The sequence below is a fragment of the Calypte anna genome, chromosome 1, assembly GCF_003957555.1.
Source record: "Calypte anna isolate BGI_N300 chromosome 1, bCalAnn1_v1.p, whole genome shotgun sequence".
NCBI lineage: Eukaryota > Metazoa > Chordata > Aves > Apodiformes > Trochilidae > Calypte > Calypte anna.
This window is the reverse complement of record NC_044244.1, coordinates 85,749,691-85,766,379: the sequence shown is the minus strand read 5'-3', so window position 1 is coordinate 85,766,379 and position 16,689 is coordinate 85,749,691. Positions and strand designations below refer to the sequence as shown.

Genomic DNA, 16,689 nt, shown 5'->3' with positions numbered 1-16,689 from the left:
TGCGCATCTCTGGGAAGCCAATGCCATCCCCAGCAGCCACTCTCCCTTTGCCATCGACCCCAGTCAGCCCCACCAACTGGTGGGGCCGTGGGGAACCTGTCCTGGGGCGGCAGCTGGGCCAGCAGCGGGTCGGTGGAGATCCGCCATCGGAACCACTGCAGCTCATCCCGGCGCCAGCAAGAGGAGAGCAGGGTCTCGGCAACACCTGCCTCCTCCATCGCCTGAGCCCCAGGATGGTGGACTTTTGGACTTGTGTCCACAACATCATCACTGCCAAACCTGCATAACCAATAGCAGGTAATTATCAGAGTGCTGTTTCCTAATAATGCCTCTAACCTGGGTCCCATGGAGGCTGCAGACTTCCCTGTGGGATGGGTCTAGTTGACACATTGGGTTCTCTGTTCCCCTCGGGGGGGGGGAATCACCTACTTCAATTACCCTCCAAAAAGGCAGTCATAATGCATGGGGCTGACCCCATGGAGGCAACTGCCTGGAGACACCACCTACATCCTCCCAGATACTTCCTAGTGTGTTTCTAGAGTTCTTTTCATCACTATGATGCCCCATGAGTCTTACATCTGGATGTGTCTTCCATGAGAAGAAGAGGGAGAGGAAGTGTGTGGAGTCATGGCCTGGTGTCCACTAAATTGTTTTTCAGGAAATATATGTTGCTAACGGAGATTTTCCTCCTTGGAACCCTGCTTGGACCAAGCGGGAATTATATTTTATTTGGTTCCTAACATAGTCTGCTTAGTTGCTTCTTTTTCACTGGTTCCCAACTAAAGTTTGATTAACTTTGTTTGACTGTCTTAGTTAAAGATCCACCGTAGCCTCTGTAGCCACATTTACTAAATAATGGCATAGCTCAACTACACCTTTACTGTATGTGGTATTCAAATATTTTCCTAAAAACAAGTTATTCCATTGTTCCCTGGCTACTAGAAAACTGCTATCACAGCTAAAACAAGCTAAAATCAGCTCAGGCCAAGGTAGGTGCAGACAGATCCATCACAGGCAGATTAAAGTTTCTCACTACAAGCCCAGTGGGCACAAAGAAGTACAATCAAACATGCTGAATAAATGTGCTATAGCCAGAAATATTAAGTTGTCTGTCAGCAGAAAAGTTGATGTAGTTAGGCAAATACTACTGTTAAAGGTGCAAAATAAGCAAGCTATATATTACTTATATCCTGGGATTTAAACTGTTTCCTTCTGTTAAACAAAAGAATGTTTGTGTAAACATGATACAGTATGTTATGAAAAATATAAAAGGCATGGTTGGCTTAGTGGTTCCTAGCTAGTGCTTATAAACATTCTATAAAGCATAAAAATACACCAAAGCATAGTGTCCAGTTCCCACTGAGTTACCCAAGTGAAAGATAGGAACAAATCCTTTAACTTCATCTTAGTTAGTCCCAGGAAGAACAAGCATTGGTGTACTACAGAGCTGTAACTGAAAGAATTAGCTTTTGAGTCTTGAAATTATTTTTTCTAGAAAATTTCATTCCTGATTGTGGTTCTGTCTCCTAGGGAAAAAATGTAAAGTTGTGGCATACTTGTATTTGTAAAGAAATAATGCTAGAGAGCATTGGAAGTTTTGTGGAAGGAAATGCTTGTTACATTCTCATTTGTTCCCTAAACTAGGCAGAAAAATTAAGTAGTAAGTACAGGCTGGAGGGACCTCCTTATCTGGTGTTGGCTATATGCCTCTGTCCTCATTTAAACTCCTGAAGAGAAAAAAAGAAAAACAAATTACAGAATCACAGACCCATCAAATAAATTGTGGAAGAAGGATCTCTGGAAAACTTACCTTGCTCACAGCAAAGCTGACTTCAAACCATCAATCAGACAGCTCTCTTGTTTCTATGAGTTTTAGCACAGGACAGCAATCACAAAACCTCCCTGGGTACCTGTTTCAGTGCTGTACCACTTTCATGAAGCAAGAAATTTCTCCTTCTGTGGCACTGCAACTTGTGCTCATTGCCCATTTTACACATCTAATAAGAGTCTGGCTCCAGCTTCTCTATACCTCTCTCCCCATTAAGTGGTGGACAGTGGCAAACTAGACCCTTTTCCCTCTAGTCTTACCTTCTCCAGGTTGTCTGCACCCTGATTCTGACACCCTCTTGCCAGATTTTCCAAAACTCTCTTGTATAGAAGGATGAAAAGGAGACACAGTACCCCAGCTGTGGCTTCCTGAGTGTGTTGAGCAAAGTGAAATAAGCTTGATAGCTGTGGTCTTCACCAGTGCAACTCTTCCTTATGTAGGGAGCTTTCCTTGCCATAGAGTCATGCTGCTGAGTTATTGCTCAGTGTGTTTTGCTGGATTAGGTGTTTGTTTTCTGTATTCAGATATCTACTCAGAGACGTTTTCTGTGTTCTGATATTTGCTCTAGATGCAGTACTATTATATACATGTGTTATGTATGTATATATACTTCTATACCCTTTGAAAGAAATTTTTAAATACTAATAGCCCGTTTCCTGGTTTGCTGGTGCAGATCCTAGTCAGATCTCATTTTAAACATAGATCTCTACCCCAATGATTTCAGTATATACAGAGATGCTTGTGGAGGAAGGAAAACACTCATCTGTCCAATCTTTGAATTTATGTTATAAGCTGATACAGGCTTTCTAGCTGATGGAGACAGTGGCATTTCCAGGAGGCTCCTTATCTCAGACACTGAGTTAGAATGTAGTAAATCTCTTCCTGGACTGTTTATCTGCTTTCACTTCAGGAGTCAGTAAGTTTTTCCAACTGAGGCTTAACTCAAATCACTAGACTTAGGTGAGATGCTTGCTTACAGTATTGTGCATCGCTGCAGCCTGGGGAAATTTAACATATATATAACACTCATGCAGACATATACCGTGAGTCAGCAATGCTATTACTACTTATAGATACTTTTGTGGCTATCATCTGCAAATACCAGGTATATTAACTTAAATGTATCTCAGTGGTCAATCTAAAATGTTTGTAAAGCTGCACAGTGGATATTAATTTCCATATTTTTTAGAAGAATTGTAAGTTTATAGCTGATCAGGGTTCTACAAGAGCTTTGATTCTAATTTCATAAGCAGAAATAAAATTATTGCCAAAAAGCACTGTTACAGTAAACAAATACGTTAGTGGCCAAGGAATGTCCCAGCCTACACGAGTGCATTTACAGAAAGACCTCTGAAATACATGGGAAGAAAGAAACTGATGTACCTGAACTGAGCTCATCATTTGTGAATCAACACCCTGCAAACACAAGATGCTTCTGTATCAGCCTGGCCAACTAAAAGAGGGTGACGTGCTGAAGGGCAGAAGTGTTGTGCAGCTGGCCTGCCAGGCAAGCTTGGATAAGTCCTTTTACTTCTGCCGTTCCACTTGAGTCATGAGAATTGCCATGCCCTTCTTGGCTATGTGCTCTCAGCCCCACAGGTTAAAGTGATACCCAAAAGGCAACACTTGCTCATTCATGAGGGAAAGACAGAGGAGCTCTTCATGACCTGAAGACAGGGAAGGCTATGTCTGTATGGCAGAACAGAGCACGTGGCAGCAGACGTAGCAAATAAATGTCAGCCCATCAGACCGCATGGCTCATAGTTGCACTCTGCTGTAAGGACATCTCCAGCACACTGGGTTAAAGTGCATTTGCACTGAGCCAGGACATGCTCACTCAACCACAACACTGTGGTCACACCAGGGTAATCTGCAGCTGCACCAGCAGTTCTGCTATGTCTCACCTTGCAGAGGCATCCTATGCTGTCCAGAGCACTAGATGCTGCTGTGCACATGTATGGTCTGCAGAGATGCACCACATTGCTTCCCCACCAGCCATTCTCCAAGTCACAGATATGGGGTTGCAGAAGACCAGAACATACCTTATAAAACCACCAAGCACATGCTACCTATGGAAGGGGTCCCAGGAAGGCTTACTGGTTCAGTGCTTTGAAGGAAAACTCAGTTATGTGAGAGTACAGGAAAGGAGAGACAGCAACATGGGAGTGTGCTGGAAGGGGTGTTCACTTGCTCCTTCCTGAGAGGGTATCACAAAACTGTTCAGAAGACTGAGCACATTTTCCCACCTACAGATTAACCTCACTGCTGCTTAGCATTGAAAAATTAATCCAAGGGAATACACGGCGCTCAGAATAAATAACCTGCACAGCAACATCTTTGGGAATGAGCCTGAAGTTTAAAGAGAGTTGCAATGACCCAAAGGCATGAAACACTGCACAGGAAAGAAATCCATCTCACAGGCTTCTAGCCCTGTTTGCTTCCCATCTACTCCTAGTCCCACCTGAAGAATATGAAACTACTGGCATGGAAACATTTAGTTTACAATCCACAAGCACTGCTGGTTCACTGAGCTATTTAACAACTTCTTAAAATTGTTTTTCTTTTTCTTTTACTTGATAAATTCATAGGTTTGCTCCTTTTAGATGACATGGGGTTTTTGTTGCAGTGTGGGATAACAATGCACAGACTTTCATTTATGGTAGGAAGTGCCTTTGGCTTGTTGGGGTTTTTTTTGGTTGATTGGGTTTTTTTCCCCTGAAATAGAAGACAAACCCACTGTCATCAAAATATCCTTCAGCAAACACATAGGTTATGAACAAGGAGTTCAAGACAACTCAAGATTTCTGCCTGTGGAGTTGCTGAGTCGATCAGGAAATAGCTCAAGCAACTTGAGGAAAAGCAGCACTGGTCCTCTTAATTACTGTTAAAGTAAATATTGAAACATTCTTTGAAAAGGCATTGATCATATTACTTTTAAGTTTATTTGGAGTTCAATGTAATGCATCATTATTATAATTTAAATGAAGCTGTTAAACCATTATAGTACTTGGTGGATGGAGCAGGTTAGAATGTGAGTCACATTTTTATAGCTTTAAGTGTGATTACTGTTACATTAGCCCCAAATATCTTATACTGATGTATATCTTGTTTATCTTCCTTTTAGATGAATAGACTATGTGAGATCATGCACATAAGCACAATACATCCACGACATAGATCATATTTTGCATGAGAACCAGCAAAGCTTTTGTACCCGCGCAAGTCCACCTGTGGTTATTCCTAAGAAACTTCACTCTTCTTTGGCCAAAAACCAAGTTTTTAAAATATCAATAATAAGAATGGTTTTTAATCTTAACTTTCTCCTGCATTCTGAAGGGCAGGAGATCATGCAAAAAGATACAGGCTGGTGCTAAAAGTAGCCTTTGAAGCCGTATTGAAAGAAGTAACTTCCTTCCTTCTATCTGTTTATCAGCCTTCCTCAGAGCCATAGCATGGCGTATGTATACATCTGGAGCAAAGCTTATACAGGATGCAACTCACTGCATTAAACCAACTCATTCCATAACTCAGGGGGACTTGCTCATCAATGGCAGGTGATCTCACTTATGTGGACGTGGCAACGCTACCCAAGGAAAGACCACATGCCCCTTCTCGGACATCAGCTCCAGGTAAAACATCTAACCAGCTCTTGAGCATACACTGTTTTTCTCTTATGTGCTTTCTCCCTCTTCCTCTCTTTAATTTTTAAAATTGTTACTGGGTAATACTAGAAGAATGCTATAAAGTGATGCGTGTAGAAGTCATGGGAAGGGTGAGAAGTTGAAAGGGATGCAAGAGATCTTCCTGAGATCCAAATCAGGAAAACCATTCTTAAGTCACTATTGCTACAGAGTAGTGTCCCCGTTCTGAGCAGTGGTTTTAAGTAACAGGATGAGAAACCAAAACTGTTCATTTTTTAATAATGAGTATAGTACTTTTTAAATATGAATGACATGATCAAAAACTTGTTAGAAAATGCTCCACCAAATCAGTACCTAGCTTAAAAGTCAGATCAATGCATTTTTCGATCTTTTTGTGGAAAAGGAGTAGTAAATTAACTAGCAGATCAGGAAATTATTGGCAATCAGAAGTTGAGTCACTGTCACTGAAGGAAGAACTGAATGACTCCTAAATCCTTCCTTCTCTTCCTCTTTAATTTTCCAGTACAAATTTTCCAGAAACACAATATCAGTTATAGATCACTTAATGTATTTGTAACAGAAGACAAGAGATTAATCAATATTCAGGGTAAGGAGATGATTTAAACCATATTTTTTTAATAAGTAGAATTTCCATTACTTGGAAAACAATAACTTCTTTTATGAAATCATTTTGTCAAAATTCTGGATCACAGCTAATATGAATGAAAACATATCACTATGAGCAATTAGGAAGTGCTTGTGGTCAGAATAAGATTATGTTTTCATGCTTCCAAGCCTCACTAGTAATTATTAACTAATAATTATTTAAGGAAACAACATTGTGCAATGAGCATTTTCAGTTGTTCTTCTTACAATGTAGATTAATAGTGATGATGGCATATATTTAAATGAAGGTCAAATGATTTTCTAATATTTTTACAAAACCTTTATTTAAAAGATAAAATCAGTTCACTTTATTAAATGTCTAACAGAAAATACTTACACTGTACCCTCAAGCACTCGTGGATGCTGTTTGTACTCCTGTAAACTGTGTAACACAAAGCACAGAGGATTTGCCTAGAATTTTGTCCCATTTCTAAAGGGTTATAATTTATTTACAAAGGGAGCCAGGCATCAAATGTTGGTTTGAAGACATCCAGAAATGTCTATTTATCATGCTGTCTAAAGGAGAAACTTTAATTTGAATCGGCTAGGCTTCAGCTTCCAGTGAAAGTTCTCATCCATGTCCAGACAGATCTTGTTAAAACTTTGTCTAATAGATTTTAGCACTGTTTTCTCACATGAAGTTACTGGCCAAGTAACTGTAGTAACCAAGTAATAGTTACCAAGTAATTCTTCTGTCCTTTTGATTTTATATCTTTCATTCTAATTAGCACTCTGAAGAATCCTCATTATTTTTGTGGCTCTTTTTCTGGTCATTCTCCAATGTTTTCATCTCCTTTAAAACATAAGGGCAATGGATATGCACCTATTATTGCTACAAGTCTCAGTTATGCTGTTCTCAGTTATACAGAGACAAAAATCTCCTAAAAAATCTTTCCAACACTTTCTATAACTCCCAGTACCTCCATCCCACACCCTTATATCTGGTTGTACTCAAACACTTTTTTTTTGAGTGAGCTGTCTATACTTATAATTTTGTTATCTTTATGTTATTTTCAGATTATATTAGCAATTTTTTTCTACTTACTTTGGCACAAACAGGAAAAATACCATATGGTATTACGCAATCTTGTACCTCATGTCAGTATAGAACATGGTAGAAATATCTCCCTGATGACAACTATTTCTGTCTTCATCATTAGCATGTACTAACACATGGTTTATTAGTATTAAAATAGGCAAGAAATTGAGCCATACTATCCTTCCTTTAAAATTCAAATGAATTTCAGTTGCTTCCTTGTTCCTTCCTTGAAGATTTAATGCTTTGACCAAAATTCACACACACTCATCCACCTGGTGAGCATTCTTTTATAGCCATAAACTCTTCAAAAATGAGTCACTTTCATCATAGGGAGAGTGAATGAAAATGCAATTTTTCCACAGAATAAGTTCAGTAGTTTATAAAAACTTGGTAGGAAATTTGGAAAAAAAGCCTGAAATGTGACAGGCCTGTTGAGTCTTCATGAAAGACTTAATGTCAGTCTAAGTATAGCAATCGTTCATGTTAAGGTTCCCCACTACGTAGCTGACCCTCACTGAGATGCCCTGCATTTCTTAATAGCTGATGCAGAAGATTCTGTGATCCACAAAATCCAGCATGGTGAACTGGATGAGAAATTGCCCAAAGTAGCTAATAGGGTAGAGCAACCACACAAGGTAATGCTCAGGCAGCCCTTTCTGACAGATCATTTACTGCAAGCTAGAAGGAGCATTTTCCTACATGGACTGAGCTCAAGGCTGCTTAGGGCAGGACAGCTTCTGATTACCAAGCACACTTAGAGCATGTGCCACTGGTTATCACAACCTGCATGAAGAGGTTTCAATGCTTCCTCTAGTTTAGAGTGGGAATTTGGAGCTGATTCTCAAAGCGAGTGTCTTGGCTCCAGGGCACTCTCTGTGGCAAAGCATCACAAGCTCTCCTTTTGGCAGCTACCTGGTTCTGTGGCACACTGAAATGTCCACTTGACCTACATGCATCCCTTTCACAGATTCCATGCTGGTCTCGCTCTTGGCCAGGCATGTTTGACTACCTTGCAGATAAAAGAAGCAGATAGGCACAAGGGAAAGCAGTGCATCGCTCTAACTCTCAGCACAGAGGAAGGAGAGCTGGGCTGAATCACCACTGCAACTCTGGTAGATAAATGTTTCTAATGGCAAATTCCCAGACTTTTGGTGAGACTTCAGATCAATAGGCTACAGGTAAGTGGAACATGCCCATCTCTTCCTGGCCTCATTTTATTTAGGATTCAGAGCAGTAGACACAATTTACTGAAGTGGATACTTAAAAAAAAAAAAAAAATAATATCATGGGTGGGGCGCATAGCTAATTTGCCCTTCTAAAAGTGTAGCTGCTGTCAAGACAGGTTGCACCTGAAAGATACACATGTGGAAAGCTGAACTTTGAGCAGGTGTTTTAAATATGTAAAACTTGAACTTGAGAGTGAAAATCCCTTTATCAATCCAAAGCCCACCTCTCTTTTTATAATTATTTTTTCAGCTTGTCTTTATCTGTGAGAAAGGGATTTGGTTTGGTCAAATTATGCAGAGTTTCTTGGAGTTCTCCTAAATACTATTCTTGTCTCAAAATCAATTCAATATATTTTATGAGGATTCAGAAAAAAAAGATTAAAAAATCACTGCTGCACAGTAGCAAAGAATGTGTAAGTTTGTAGTCTAATGACAAGGAAGGATCAGTCATTGAAAACTGGGATAAACTTGGTAGACTGAACAAACTGTGTTAGCAGAATGTAGCAATACAAAATGATTGCAGCTGTAAATCTGGGAAGCTGTACCCAGAAAAGTTATTGAAATGGATTTGTTGCAATCCTATTGCAATTGGAAACTGGACACTGAGATGTTACCCCCTTAGTTGCACTTCATCTGGCAGTCAGGTGCTCTGAATCATGAGGATGCAGTGATTCTTGGATCCTCTAACAGGGCATAGTGAGGAGGAGTTAGTACCTGGCAGTGTCTGTGCTCATGCTTTAGTGGGCTAGGAAGTGTGATTACAGTGTGTCATTCAAAACAGATGGACAAAAAAAGTGGTGAAGTGTTTCAGTGTTTCAAAAATACAGGCAGGGGTAAATACAGGCGGGAAATAATTTTTTAATGAAAGTCTGAGGCAGTTTTTGCTTGTGAGCTTACTCAAGAACAGTTTGAGTCACCTGATCATAAGTGACTACACATGAGACTTTTCCTCTATTAGAAAATCAAAACAAGAAGTGTTCAACTCCACCATCGAAAGAGACTGCTATTATTTTGTCCCTTAGCTTTTAGTTGTCCTCCTTAGACTCCTCAGCCCCTCCAGGTCCTGACCATCTTATTATCCCTTCTCTGCTGGACCCTTCTCAAGCTTGCTTCCCTCTGTGACCTGGTGGTCCCTGTCTGGACATAATGTCCCAGGTGTGGCAGTAGCAGCAGGATCAAGTGGAGCAGCAGAGGAAGCTCCCCTGCTCTGCAGGACCAGACTCTCCTTCTGCAGCCCCCCTGGCTGCTTGCACTCCCTGTGATGATGGGAGTGCACGGTGGGCTCGTGCTCAGCCTGGCATCCAGCTGATGGCAAGAGCCCAGTGACCGACTGTAAAGCCTGATTCCCTGGAGTGAACTCCCTGGCTGCACAGGTAACAACCATAAGCTTCCAGTAAATAGAAATGTCTTTCTGCACTTGGCAATTTGCATAGGGAAAAGAAGGGGGATTTCAGTTTTAGTATGGGACAAAGGTCTCCACCTAGTGCCAGGGGGCCTTGTTGCTAAGCTAGGTAAGGGCGTATGAGCATCTGGCAAAATTAAGGTTAAGTGGTATTTTAAAACCACTCTCTGACTTCCGAGGACTTCACATTCAAATGATCACCCACACATACACACTGTAACAGAGGTCATCTCTTTAAAATTCGGTTTGCATTCGTAATAGTTTTGCCTGGTTGGTTTGGTTTTGGTTTCTTTGTGGTTTTTTCCATGTTATTTGAGAGGTATTCTTTAAAGGAATGAATCTTTATTTGAGAGAGAAAATACTTAGTAATAGCAGATTTTCTAACATATGTATTTTAGAAGTGTCTCCATTTATAAGGCTAGTGCATTTAAAAGTCCTGTTATTCTTAGAAAAATATTTACATTCTAAGAAGAAAAACTTCTATAATAGTTTCTTTCTGAGAACAGTTACTTACCTATGAAGTTAAATATAATTTCAAAATTTTCCACAGTTCATTGAACTAATAAACTATAATAAATTAAAGAAGAAAGTGTATTAAGTCAGGTTTTCTAAAGCACAGAACATGTTACCTGTATGAATAAACCTTTTTTGCCAATCAGTATTTTTCTTACTGTAAAACCTCTCCACACTTCAGCAATTCTCACATGAAAGGCTTCCCCATTATTCCTAACAAGACTTCTTCTGCCAAGTTTTTCCCTGACCAGTGGGGTTTTTATACAACATAAATTGCTTACTTCTTTTTAAAAGTGGTCACAAACTAAGTCTGTAGCACAGAACCTTACTTTTGATTCATACTACTAAAGTCTCACCATCTATTGAAATAAGATCAGTCTACCAAAGGTTCAAATATCTTCCATAATACTGACTAGTAGCTCTACAAAATATCCAACTAATACAAAACTGAAACCATTCAATAATACAAAACTGAAACCATCAAAGGACGCGTGTACATCAAATTCATACCATGCTATTTTAATATCTTTTGTTTTGGCAATGTGCACCTGGAAAGGGATGTCTTCAGCTATTGGGTCCATTCCTCTGCTCTTGCAGGCATGATGTAATATCCTGGCATAAAGATGTACAAGTCAGGAATGCCTCCAAGATTCACCTTATTGCAGAAGTATTTCTCTGAGTGGAAGTTTTCTCTTTGGGGTGTCCCTGCTTCATGAAGCTGCCGTGGCTCTGATACCTTAAGTCCATATGATACCTCCTGAGATGGCTTAACAACAAATGGGACATTTCCTGTGGATAGTACCCAGGTCTTACACCTCATTCAGTCTGCCTTCTGGTCCAGCCACCCAGCATCCAAGTAGTTCATGGAAGAGACATTTAGTTAGCTACTTCCTGGAAGAGACTTTTAGTTAGCTACTTTCTGGCAGAAGCAGGAAATGAGAAGTCATCATCTTGCCTGTTTTTGCTTTCAGAAAAGAAAGGAGAAAAAAAAAAAAGAAAAAAAAAAGCACCTCTGGAAACACACGCCCCTTTTTACATAGTCTTGTTCATCCTTATTGTTTCTTCACTTAATGGCTTGCATAACCACAAATGTCAGGATTTCCTTGCTCCTTACAGAAAACACGGTCACATATGCTGAGCTACGTGTGAAGCCGAGACCCAAGAGGAAGAGCAGTTCAGAGACTTCTGCTTCTGGTACTGTGCTGTTTCATTTGGTTATTGGTTACTAATTATAGATTTAGCCTTTCCTATATCCCAATATTACAACCTGTTATAAGAAGTCTTTATGCACTGCTTCTCAACAAATAGTGGGTTTACCATTAAATCAATTTTTAACTGGGTTTTCAGATTATACACTTTTCTTGTTAATTGAAAATTATTTTTAAAATATTTTTAAGTGCCTTTGTGCCCTAAGTAAAAAAATAGCAAAGAAAAGTAAAATTCCACATCTATTTTAGGAATCCTCCTATAACTGTTTCTGCAGAAACAGCCACAGGGATGCATGAAGCTTTCAAAGCATCACAATACCCAGTTCTCTATGTGCAGTTTGTGCCTCTCTGTACTGAGGGATATGTGCCAGACAAGGTCAGGCCCCCAGGACTCTGTAAGCAGAAAGATGTCATTACAAAATACATCTTAGGTAGCTGGAGAATAGAACCATAGCTCATCTCACACAGGCAAGGTCAGGAAAACAGCAGCTGCGAAAGTGCAGCTCTGTGGTTTGTGGAAACCTTAATCCCAGATTTTCTCAAATTTTGCCTCTTCCTAAATGTTTCACTCTCATGAGCTGATGAACACCTCACAGCTGGAGAGACACTCCACAGATGTGCTTCCCTGTGCTATAGTGTTAGAATGGGGCTTTATGCCTTTCCTGTGCATTTGGGTAAGTTCTCTTTCAGCTAGATGACAGGCACATCAATCCAAGAAAGCATGACCAGAGGAGAGGAACATACCACAGACCACCCCAATACTCTCCCTGAATTGCTCTACAGGGTCTTGCAGGGGGAAAGTGTGTAGGTGGGAAGAGGCAACACTTGAAAAAATTGACTCAAAGGAGAGAGAATTCTTAATGGCATGATTGATTGAGACATCACTTACTCTGACAAAATGATCTTTTGCTTTCCCTTTCATGTATGCAAAGTGGATGCAGATTTTTATTAAGTAAAATGTCCCCGCATGCTTCAAACAGCAGACTGGTTTTAGGTAGATGATTTATCTGTAGTTTCCACATAAGAAACTGTCATAAGTGAAGGTTGTGTTAAATGTAATAGTGCAAAGACCTTAAGACATTCTTCTTCCTACCTCCTTCCAGGCTGCTGGCACAGACGCCCGGTCTGGTTCTATGTGGTGCTGATCCTGGGAGTCCTTGTGCTCATCCTGCTGGGTGTCATTGCCATACTGGCCAAGCAACGTGAGTCCCAGCATCTGCTTCATCTCCTCATTGCAGACACAGTTAAACCTCAAAAGCTGAGTGATGTTAAAAGAAAAATGCCCTCAGTGTCTCATTAAAGGTATCAAGTTATACACAAATGTCAGAAAGTAAAAGTAGCATTCCCAAGGGAACATTTGCTACCTGTCATTTAACTATAGTGCAGATGAAGGGAGTTGCTGCAGTCTACCTGGTCACCAGTGATGATGAAAGGCTGTAGAGGCAGATTTCAAATCATTATGACAATCAAAACACTTGGCCTTCCTCCCTGAGAAGTAAAAAGTTGGATCCATGATGCAGGATGAGGCCATTTCACTTAATTACTTTGTAGGTTTGAGCAGATAAAAATAAAAATCCAGACTTCAGATAATTTCATTTAATCTCACTTCCATGATACCAGTAATATCATAATCCACAGCATGTTCTGGTTAAAAAGAACTGTTTCAGAGATTATATTTATTTCCTGAAAGAAAAGTTTTGAAAAACCTCAGAAAAAGCATGTACCTCCCAACCCTCCCTAAAATCTCAGCAGAAGATTGTGTATTCTTTATGTATTCAACTACCAAAAATCAAAGCTTTTTTTTTCTTTTCCTGTGCTGTCCATGTTATTCAGTAGCTACATCCTTTGCCAGACAGTTCTACTTAGGGAGTATGCTCATAACCGACTAAATATACACACACAATCTCAATGTATACACACACATTATACATTACAGTATAATCCTGGATACACAGACTACATTTCCTTGACCCTGCTGTAAACAATAATCTCTCTCTATATTTTTTTTGTGTGTGTGTATTTGTGTGTGTTCAAGTTTCTAAAGGCAGAGCAGGAAAATCAGAAAGTTTGTCCCAGCATGATATAAACAGCACTGTTGACCACATTTCTTCAGAGAAAGCTGTCTTGGTGCTTCAGCTGAAATGGCTCATGGAGGAACTGTGTGAAGATCGACAGAGTTAGTCCTTTCATATCAAAAGTGATGTGTTCTGTGCATGCTTCTGTTGTCTCTGTTCCCATTTCTATGACACCCTGCAATTTATGGGAAATCACCAGTAATACTCAGGGAGCGTGGTGTTCCTGCACAGACGTGATGCCAGGATCTAAACTACCATTTTAATTACAAAGGTTTTGCTCTTTTGGTATAGTTTCTGGTACTTTATTCACATTTATTTCTGCCACTTCTGTCAGAAGTGCCATATATCACAGAACCTTCCCTTCTTCTGAAGAAACTTTCCAGACAGAATTGTTTTTAAAGTGTGAGACAGAATTTATCTTTCCTATCCTTTTGCAAGGATCAGGCACTGGAAGACCTTGCTGGTGTTTTTATTGTGAATCTCCTTTTTATTGGCAAATATTAATGCATTCCTAAGGACTGATTGTAATGATGTTACTTTGAAACATTAGAAGCTGCCAAGACAGAAAATGTGGGAGATTTTCCTCCCAGATGACATGGGAAGCAAACCTGGGAACAGCAGTGTTCCCTATACTTAACTTAGTTCCTTCTGCAGCTCCATGGACATAGTTTGAATGTCATTTAAGTGCCTGTACTTCACAGTAACATGGCATGTCAAATCCACACACTCCACATCATGTCACATCACATGGTGTCTCCTCTCAAGGGCTGCACGTGGGAGGAGGAAAAGTATTTTTGCAGCCCACTGGGTCTTCCTGGTGCTCTCCACTGGGCAGGTGCACAGGGACATGGAAAACCTGATGATGTGCAGTGGGACTGTGGAAGTGCAGAGCCCTGTGTCAAGGGACTAGGAGGATGAGTAGGAGAGCGGCACTGGAGCCCTCAAACTTCTGGCCATACCCCATAAACCTATGCTTGGGAGTGAGGACTGGCAACTTTTGCACCAGGGAGATAGGCATGTGAAACTAAAATGGATTAGAGTAAGTCATGCTAAGAAGCTAATGGATCCCTCTCTCCACTCCCAGGAGCAAAATGTGAGCTGTGTCCTCCAGGGTGGCAACTACACAGAGGGAAATGCTACTATTTCTCTGAGGAGGCTGTAAACTGGGATGACAGCCAGAGAAAGTGTCTGGCCAGGAAATCCCAGCTTCTTGTCATTGAAGATGATATTGAGATGGTGAGTCCTGCAGCAGCCCTGAAACAGTGTGACAGGCATCTACCTAAAGCAAACATTTCACCAAGTGAACATGGCCAAGATGTCAGGTGTATACGCAGGCAAGCAAGAATCCCATCAAGTGCAGAGCATCTGACTCTGTGGAGGGGAACTTGTCTTGGGGAAGATGAACAGAGCAGAGCTGCAGAGAGCAGAAGAGATGCAAGTGTGGAAGCCAAAGTAGCTTTGACTGGGAGGAGGAGATGCTGGGGACTTCCCACTCATTTCCATTATTTGGCTCTGGAAAGAGGGATCTGATTCAACCACTAATACAGCCAAACCTTCTTCTCATTTTCCTTTGGGATAATGAGTACCAATGTCTCTTCTGAGAAATCTGAAGTTCCTTGAGCAATAGGGCTTTTTCCGGACTTCTATGGCATCTGACAGGAAGCCAGTTAGCCCAAGAACCAGCTTGAATCAAAACTCTGTGGTTGGTCACATGCGTGGAGCATTGTTATGGGCTGCTTTGCCATGGCTGAATCCCTGCCCTTGCACTCCATGTGAGGGACTACCTGAAAAGCTGTGCATGAGATAGCACAGTGGCCTGAACATGGCAGAAAAGCTCTGCTTTTGGGTAACATGCTTCTATTTGTTCCCCAGGAATTCATAGACAATAAAGAGAAGGATACCAAATATATCTGGATTGGGTCAAAGATTCAAGACGTGAAAGCACAAAGGAGTTCAGTTGAAAATCCTGGAGTAAAAAAAAAAAGGTGATGATTTTTTGGGGGATGGCAAAAGCTAAGGTGTGGTACCCCATGTGTAAACCCAACTCTAAACCCAAGGTAATTTTCTAAAACACATCAAGTCCTGCAACATCAGGCACATATTCAGGACCTGTTTCAAGGCCAGTTCCAGGTTAACTGGCTCCTGCTGTACACCTTGGGAAACAATTTTGTTTTCTGCCTTCAAGATCACAGCCACAGTCCATGCATGAATTAATGCAGAGGGACATTAATAAACCCTTGTCCCACTAATATCACTGTGAACAAACTTTCAGTGTATACCTCGTTCATTGAATATGACACATCTCACTTAGTGTGGGTGCTGTGATCTTGCAGCTGAAGGGTCCTTCCCTTCCCACTTTCCATTACATTTCAGCATCATGGCTGCATGTGGGGGCCTCTTCATCATTCTTACAGTAATGTTCATGAGCATTCATCCCTCAGCAGCCAGCAGTCTCTGTTGTGGGTGCTCGTCCCACCTACGCATGGCTGTTCATGGAATCATAGAATAATTTATGTTGAAAGAGACCTTAAAGATCATGATGTTCCAGCCCCCTTGCATGGGTAGGGACACCTCCCACTAGACCAGATTGCACAAAGCCCTGTCCAGCCTGGCTTTCTACACTTCCAGGGAGGGGGCATCCACAACTTAAGGAACTGTGCATCAGTGGTTTACAAAATGAGCCCCACCCAGACCCCTCACTCAGGATGTTATCAATGTTTTTATCAAGTATTGAATTTAAAACTGAAAACTCACTACATTCCTTCTGTTCTGTCAGCAGTTTAGAGACTGACAAGAACTGTGCTGTTTACAGAAGAAAACAAGTGTTCCAAGATAACTGCCAGACTTTAAACAAGTGGATCTGTAAGAAGAATGCAACTTTGTTGGTCCTCTAAGCCAAACTGTCAGGTAACAGGCAGAGCTTTTTGTCAGAAGATCCATTTAAATGCTAAAGCAACGTGTGATGTACTTCCATGAGACTTGTACAGAAATTTGACTTCTGCTGTTCTGTTCTCCCTACGACTTTGTCTGATGAAAACAGGGAACTTGTAATTTGTCAGGTGTTCAATGTTAAGATAACACAGCAGGACTG

General features: G+C 40.8%; 1 protein-coding gene across 1 annotated transcript; it reads left to right on the top strand.

Moving 5' to 3' along the window:
• Positions 1 to 5,375: 5,375 nt before the first annotated feature.
• LOC103525571 (killer cell lectin-like receptor subfamily F member 1) lies at positions 5,376 to 16,492 on the top strand. Its single transcript, XM_030451760.1, has 7 exons — positions 5,376 to 5,457; positions 11,432 to 11,509; positions 12,627 to 12,725; positions 13,559 to 13,699; positions 14,683 to 14,834; positions 15,471 to 15,583; positions 16,378 to 16,492. Exons 1-7 carry the CDS (start codon positions 5,376 to 5,378, stop codon positions 16,490 to 16,492), a joined length of 780 nt encoding a protein of 259 aa, XP_030307620.1.
• The last annotated feature ends 197 nt before the right edge of the window (positions 16,493 to 16,689 follow it).

Coding starts and splice junctions, on each gene's coding strand:
- LOC103525571 (XM_030451760.1), top strand. CDS start 5,376: ATGGCAGGTGATCTCACTTATGTGGACGTGGCAACGCTACCCAAGGAA. Junction 12,726..13,558: donor TGCCATACTGGCCAAGCAAC/GTGAGTCCCAGC, acceptor TGTGTGTTCAAG/TTTCTAAAGGCAGAGCAGGA. Junction 15,584..16,377: donor CCTGGAGTAAAAAAAAAAAG/GTGATGATTTTT, acceptor TTCTGTCAGCAG/TTTAGAGACTGACAAGAACT.